Genomic DNA, 7,561 nt, shown 5'->3' with positions numbered 1-7,561 from the left:
AAACACGTCAGTTCTCTTCCCGACAGTTGAACTATGCAAATCCATCAATGTATCCGTCCTCTCCTTATAACATGGCAGCTACGAGAGTTATTTCTCCGAGATACAAACAGCCCACTCACACGTACACCAGACAAATACCTACCACCTAACCCTTAGAGCTCCATTATTATGTGGTCAATTTATCAAATAAATGAGGATAAAAATCCATGCCTTGGCTGGGATCAAACTCGCGTCCTTCTGGTTACCGTTTACCAGGCGAGCGTATTGACCACTACGTCACCGAGGCAGGTTAGGAAACCACAAGGATTCTTTCTTTTTCTTCTCACGTTATCAAATAAACAAAAACAGAACTTTCAAATCTTTGGTGATACAATTCGCTACTGAAGCAAGTTTGAACAGCAGACGATTCAATTTTATTTTATGCTCTAGTCATGTTTTTATAACTTCGTACAAAATTATATGTTTTTCTTTTTTCTTACATAGGTATTATGGTTATTTAGATACTAATTACAGTATAATAAGATAAGCCAACAAAATATGCATCTGTAAAGAAGGGTTGTAATGTAGGTATATTTCTAGTTCTGAGGAGAGAAATTTCCATTCAAGTTAAGAGGTAGGTATCAGGTAAGTACATAATTATCTACAATTGGATCGTTTTGCTTATTTAGTGGCTATATTTAATGTAATAGAAAGTAAATATCAATATCACTATGTTTTTTTTTTAAAAAAGTACAAGTAGGTAGGTAGGTATTTGAGCAATGGAGGAAATAATTTGAGCAAATTAGTGAGTACTTCTTTAGCTACACTAGGGAATAATATTTGTAGGTACTTAGTTAAAAGAGAAGGTGTCTATTTAGACAATACCTTACTAAACTAATAGTCTTTATCTAACTTATGAACATATTTTATCCAATCAAATTGCTTAACCCAGTCTTTTAACTTAAAATAAGTTTAAAATGTTACCTAGTTTTTATGAAAGCCTGGTATTTGTTATTAGTTATGCAATGTGCAAGACATTAAAATACGAAAGTTCCTTTTCTACAATTTATAGATGAGGGAATCTTCTTGATCTTTCTTGGTAAATAATATTGGGACTCTTAAAAATACTGATGTCTAATTAAAATAAAATTCGTTTGATGATTAGTTTAAGTAGAACCATCAGCAAGCTATTTAGAGTATTTAGACAATACCTTACTAAACTAATAGTCTTTATCTAACTTATGAACATATTTTATCCAATCAAATTGCTTAACCCAGTCTTTTAACTTAAAATAAGTTTAAAATGTTACCTAGTTTTTATGAAAGCCTGGTATTTGCTATTAGTTATGCAATGTGCAAGACATTAAAATACGAAAGTTCCTTTTCTACAATTTATAGATGAGGGAATCTTCTTGATCTTTCTTGGTAAATAATATTGGGACTCTTAAAAATACTGATGTCTAATTAAAATAAAATTCGTTTGATGATTAGTTTAAGTAGAACCATCAGCAAGAAAAAAAACGAGGGGGAGAGGAGAAATAATAAAGATGATGATAATTCGCTTTGAATGAATAATTTTACTGTTCAGTTAAAGTCTATAATATGATTGTTAGATAGGAAAGTGCCGATCGATATAGGCAAGTGGAACTTTAAGTATTCGCTTTGAATGAATAATTTTACTGTTCAGTTAAAGTCTATAATATGATTGTTAGATAGGAAAGTGCCGATCGATATAGGCAAGTGTTGGAACTTTAAGCGGACAAGTTTGTGTAGACAAAATCATTATAGATTTTTAAATAGAGCACCTATACCTAGTTATAATTTTGTCATTAAAGTATAGATTATAGACAAACCCCCTCTACTAATTGTCCTCAATATTTTATCTTATCATTCGGGCCACTTCCAGAGTAAGGATCCATTTTGTTTTTGTCGTCAGAATTTTGTCCGTTGAAGTCCATTTTTCTGACCGTGTTCTGTACGACATCTTTGACTTTGTTCTTATTAGCAAGGAAAACATTGTATCCACCATATCCCATGAGACCAAACGCTCCGAGCACCATCAGCCATTTTATCACTTTGACTACACCGATCACAGTGTACAACATCTTGATAGGTTTCAGAAGCGAGTCATCTAGTTCCACTTTCTGAAAATGAGAGAAAAACAGGAGATATAGTGGTACTGAGGTAGCTCCTAATTGTGGTAGCAGCAATGGTAGCTATTTTATCCAAAACAAGCAAGAGCACTTAGAGTCAAATAGAATAGAATATTATCATACCATTAAATTTGCGTTACAAAAAATGGTAGGTGTTACAAGATCTACTGACTTTAATAAAATTATAAAATAAAACACAGGAACAAATATTAGGGTGCCAAAGATTGTTAGCTCAATATTGGCATTCTATAGCTCACCGATTCTATCCAAAACAACGGGTGTAATATTGGGGTGCTCGTTAAATTATGGGTGATGTGGACCCTCTTCATTTCATACATGAACATATTGAATTGAAGTCTCATGCGAACATCAAATGCAGCTCCGGTGATCTGAAATGGACCAGCAAATTTTATTTGGTGAAAATCGAGCCAATCTGAAGATTTGTGAAAATGAGCTTAAACTGAGGATTGAAAACCAGATCAAGAGATGGTCTCATTGTGTTTTTAATGTTGTCTCATAATATAGTTTGCTTACCGGTTCAATGTCCATATAAATTCCATGATCCTGTTTATTCGGATTCAATCCTCTGACACGACTCAGATATTTTTCACTTCCGTCGTAGAAATGAGGCTGCGTTAAAATCATAGGAGCACCTGAAAAATAAACGAACTTAAAATAAATGGGGAAAATCAGAGCCGAAAAAAACTTCGAAACTTTGACTTTGCCGAGAAGCAGAAATCTTTAGCATAGGACACCTTGTTCTAAGCACACAGGCTAAATAAAACACTGACTACTTTATAATCAAAGCCAAAATAATTGACTGAGAATTTCTTGCACTGCACCAATTTAATTGAAAATTAAAAAGATACTCGGAACGTGTATTTAATTGGCATGATTAGTACAAAAAACTAAAAATTGTAGGTACTCAAATTAAAAACCTTAACAATGAGGTAGAATACAAATAGGTACATGATTAGCTGACAATGTATTTCTCAGAAGCTAGAAGTTACTCATATCTACCTATTCAAATCCAGAATTTTGCCCATCCACATTTAGAGCATCGGGTAAAAGGTGAATAGAATAGATTATACCTTGTTTATCTTGCCCGAATAGGACTGAAAAGTTCCTTTACCTCAGCAGTCCAAACAAGGTCTCGTATAAAAAGAGGGAAAACAAATCCCAACTCAGATAGATGAATTCCCGAGTACTTACATGACCAAAGATTGATACTTTGTAAATATTATCGCCTGCTTTCTGAACACCCATTTCTGCGCCCTTGGCCTGCAACACGGCGCAGATGGCTTTCGGTGCAACTTTCTTCGACGTGCAATTCAAATAGATGCCCTCGAAAAGAATTTGATTCGGTGTTGTTTTCAGGTAGAGACTTTTCTGTCCGTTGAATATGGGGTCAATGGCTTTGTCGATAAAAGCCAAAGCTCCAGGAGTATCTCTTGCAGTTTGTAGCAGCATACCCTGAAAATATTGAACTCCAATAAATATTCAAGATAAAGAGAGGTGTTTCCTGATTCACTAGTTCATGGTAAATCTGCTATTTGAATGGTTTGGGATTATCTGTCCGTTGAATATGGGGTCAATGGCTTTGTCGATAAAAGCCAAAGCTCCAGGAGTATCTCTTGCAGTTTGTAGCAGCATACCCTGGAAATATTTAACTCCAATAAATATTCAAGATAAAGAGAGGTGTTTCCTGATTCACTAGTTCATGGCAAAGCTGCTATTTGAATGGTTTGGGATTATTAAATAATTCCACGTATCACTCAAGATGTTTCGTGATTTCAAGATCTATTTTTCATGGTGGAATGAAAATAATTGTTTGCGTTGAGTTAAACCACAAGCATTATAACAAAGAATATAAAGAAGAAAACTGAATAGAAACTTACCAGTAAAATAAAGTGGGGCATAACGATTTCTTCATTCCCAGTGAGCCCTTTTGATCGTTTCTCGTTGAAATAAAAAGTGCTTTTGAAATTGAACGCAACAGAATCAGTTGCTTCGTCGTCTATCAAGCCAACCTTCTCCATCCATTCACTGAAAAATAAAATCGATGAGTTACATCACAATGGTACTTATTGTATTAATGTGTCGTAAATTTATTTTAAATTCTCTTGTCCTACAGTTTTTCAATTACCAAGAGGAAAAAGTAAAAATGACATCTCCACCAACAAGAATATCCAGAAGAAAACATGTGAATTCAGAACACGTGACCAAAAAGCTCAAAAAGGAGCTTCAATTTGATTTAATATAAGTTATGTACCTATGTTAATTTATAAGTATTTTGTATAATAATTCAGTGATTAAAAAAAAAGAAAAAAAAAAAAAAACAGGAGATTTGAATTTGGTACTTACTCAAGACAATAAGGTCCTATTTGTTCAAGTTGTGGTGGTTCTCCTTTGTAGACATCATTCGGATTTGTCACATTGAAGAAGTAAATATCATCATAAATAGCCAGGGGCAATTTGGACCATACAGCTCGCATTTCTGTGCCCTCTACCAATTGCACTTGCTGAAATTCACGATAATTACTTAGGATTAAACAGAATAAAATACCAGTTAGATACTTTGGAATTAAAAGTCCTTTTCAGCATTTTCAACGAGGGCTTTTATAAGTTTTACATTTTAGGAGAAAAAATTACACTATTAAGTACCAGGAAAAAATCTTGTCCAGATTCATGAAAGAAAATGCACTACTAAGTCCGTTCTACGCAGCAGGTATAATACCTAAATCCATGACGAAATTTGACTGTTAAAATGTTTACACATGGCCATAATTTTTACTTTCGTGATTGAAAAATAATGACAAGTTTAACCCGTACGTAAGTTGATACTTTGTCTGAGTGTCTGAGTCATTCTTCTCTACTTACACCACCTGGTGGTGTAGTGGTCAAGGCGCTCGCCTGGTAAACAGGAGGGCGTGGGTTCAATCCCAGCCGAGGTATGGAATTTTATCTGTTAGTCCCTTAGCCAGATTAAACAGGTCTACACTCTCTGTTCAAATTCCCCCAGCCAGACTAAGCCTCGGTGGTTTGGTCAAGGCGCTCGCCTGGTAAACAGGAGGGCGTGGGTTCAATCCCAGCCGAGGTATGGAATTTTATCCTCAATAGGTCAAGGCGCTCGCCTGGTAAACAGGAGGGCGTGGGTTCAATCCCAGCCGAGGTATGGAATTTTATCCTCAACATAAATTGAGAATTTGACCACAGTAGTAGTAGTAGTAGCCTACTGCTGGAGTAAAGGGACTTTTCAATCCTATGCGAGCAGTATAAATAAACACTATTATTATTATTATTACTTAAATGGAAATACCTACATTTTCAATTTTACTTATTTAAATTAGCTCCTTTATCCGTAATGAAAATTGAATTATTTATTATGCACACTTTTTACTTTTCAAGCTGGATAATAAAACCTAAATTCGAAGAGAAAATCCGAGATCAAGAAAAATCAATGCATCAGATTAGATCAAGATCATTAGAAAAATATTATTGTTCTTTAACTGGAAAGTTAATTGTGTTTCGTTCCTCTATTGATACACTATGCTATCGAATCACCAACCTCCTCATCCGCCATCCACTGAGCTAACCTTTAAACCACTGAGGTTGATGATATTATTTTATTATAAATTTAAATATTCCCGAGGATCTAGTAATTCACTTTTTACTTTTCTATTACATTTATTTTTCCATTACCTTTCCAATTTGACTTTTTAAAATTCCTTTGAATCCAAACCACCCAAACCAAACGCCAAATACCAAAAGCAACCTCCTCATCCGCCATCCACTGAGCTAACCTTTAAACCACTGAGGTTGATGATATTATTTTATTATAAATTTAAATATTCCCGAGGGTCTAGTAATTCACTTTTTACTTTTCTATTACATTTAGTTTTCTATTACCTTTCCAATTTGACTTTTTAAAATTCCTTTGAATCCAAACCACCCAAACCAAACGCCAAATACCAAAAGTACAGCTCCGGCAATAATGAATCCAGATCCCGGAGGCATGCTTGATGTTGTTGGTTTGCTGGATTCAAACTTTACTGATGGATTTGTTGAGGTAATCGGTGTCTCCTCACTATAGGTCGCGTGTTAGGAGTTAGGATAGGACAATACCAGTAGTGTATAATTTGTTTCTCAGGATGTCATTAAAATACAGGGTCATCGGGAAATTAATTAGACATCAGCCAACAGTAGTTCTAACCACATGAGAAAGAATGAGACAATAATAGAGTATGCTAAGTAGTGTGTCTTGCGGAAAATAGAGCCGAAAAGAGGGCGGAAATTGAGAACGCATTTCCAAGACAAAAACACGAAAAGAAGCCCGAGTAATTATTACTCTAAACTACTCTAAAGTTCTGGGGGTCTAAAACTAGTCAATATGTCACAGTCAATCGAGTTAATATGGATCATGCGAATTCCATTAGAGATATCCTATAATGATAAGTAGTGTGTCTTGCGGAAAATAGAGCCGAAAAGAGGGCGGAAATTGAGAACGCATTTCCAAGACAAAAACACGAAAAGAAGCCCGGGTAATTATTACTCTAAACTACTCTAAAGTTCTGGGGGTCTAAAATGGATCATGAGTTAATATGGATCATGCGAATTCCATTAGAGATATCCTATAATGGAAGCACGGGGTATATCAATACAAAACTCGTGTATGATATGATACATCAAAGACATCCATACCTCGGTAATAAAAAAGTGACTCACCATTCATAATAACTATGTAATTATTATTTGAAAATTTCTTGGTTTATCTTACCTCCGTCACAAAGTCATAGTTTGTTATCAAGATATTACCTAGGTATCATAAGGTGCCATCTTCTATGCGTTTGTAGAACATGTACCCAAGTTATTAAATTTATGAACCTAAACTAGTGCAAGTAAATCTATCTCTTACCTTAGGTACTGATCTTCTTGCTTTTGCAAATTTCAGCTGATGTTATTATATGTAATATTCTTTTAATGTACTTCTTTTAATTCTTCTTCTCTTACTCCTCTTTTCGATATTGTAAATGTTACAACAGAACACCCTAATAAGCACCATTCAATAGGATAAGGAAAGTCGTGTGATGTTCACACCAGATTTTTTACCCATCAACGAGGGGCCATTGCACTTTCCGAACTTATTTTAGGGTTAATATCCTCCGGGACAAAAGTTGAACACCCTGTATGTATGTGTGCATACTATTTGATCACTCTTAATTAATTGATGCTTCATTGTGTTGCAGGGAATTCTAATGGGACCTGTTGTCTGACATTTTTATAATATCTTCATGCTGACCATCTTCATTTTAACACCCTAAGCTGGCATAGATACTACTTCAACAGAGTAAATAAAGTTGTCACACAATAAATGTGTTACTTGCATTACTGGGTCACAATTGAGAAAGGGAGAGAGGCAGGAAAGTTCT

At 34.8% G+C, this 7,561-nt stretch overlaps 1 protein-coding gene across 1 annotated transcript; it reads right to left on the bottom strand.

The window, feature by feature from the left end:
* Positions 1-1,640: 1,640 nt before the first annotated feature.
* On the bottom strand, positions 1,641-6,161 carry LOC103524617 (sensory neuron membrane protein 1). Its single transcript, XM_026819973.1, has 7 exons — positions 6,042-6,161; positions 4,497-4,654; positions 4,031-4,178; positions 3,350-3,605; positions 2,667-2,785; positions 2,390-2,521; positions 1,641-2,123 (listed from the first exon to the last, which is right to left on the bottom strand). Exons 1-7 carry the CDS (start codon positions 6,147-6,149, stop codon positions 1,851-1,853), a joined length of 1,194 nt encoding a protein of 397 aa, XP_026675774.1. The 5' UTR covers positions 6,150-6,161; the 3' UTR covers positions 1,641-1,850.
* Positions 6,162-7,561: the final 1,400 nt, after the last annotated feature.

The sequence above is a fragment of the Diaphorina citri genome, unplaced genomic scaffold (genome assembly GCF_000475195.1).
Source record: "Diaphorina citri unplaced genomic scaffold, Diaci psyllid genome assembly version 1.1 scaffold108, whole genome shotgun sequence".
NCBI classification, from domain to species: Eukaryota; Metazoa; Arthropoda; class Insecta; order Hemiptera; family Psyllidae; genus Diaphorina; species Diaphorina citri.
Note: the sequence above shows the minus strand (reverse complement) of the source record. Positions and strands in the feature narration are given on the sequence as shown.

Coding starts and splice junctions, on each gene's coding strand:
- LOC103524617 (XM_026819973.1), bottom strand. CDS start 6,149: ATGCCTCCGGGATCTGGATTCATTATTGCCGGAGCTGTACTTTTGGTA. Junction 2,786..3,349: donor TTACAAAGTATCAATCTTTG/GTCATGTAAGTA, acceptor TTTATTTTTCAG/GTGCTCCTATGATTTTAACG. Junction 2,522..2,666: donor TTTATATGGACATTGAACCG/GTAAGCAAACTA, acceptor GGTCCATTTCAG/ATCACCGGAGCTGCATTTGA.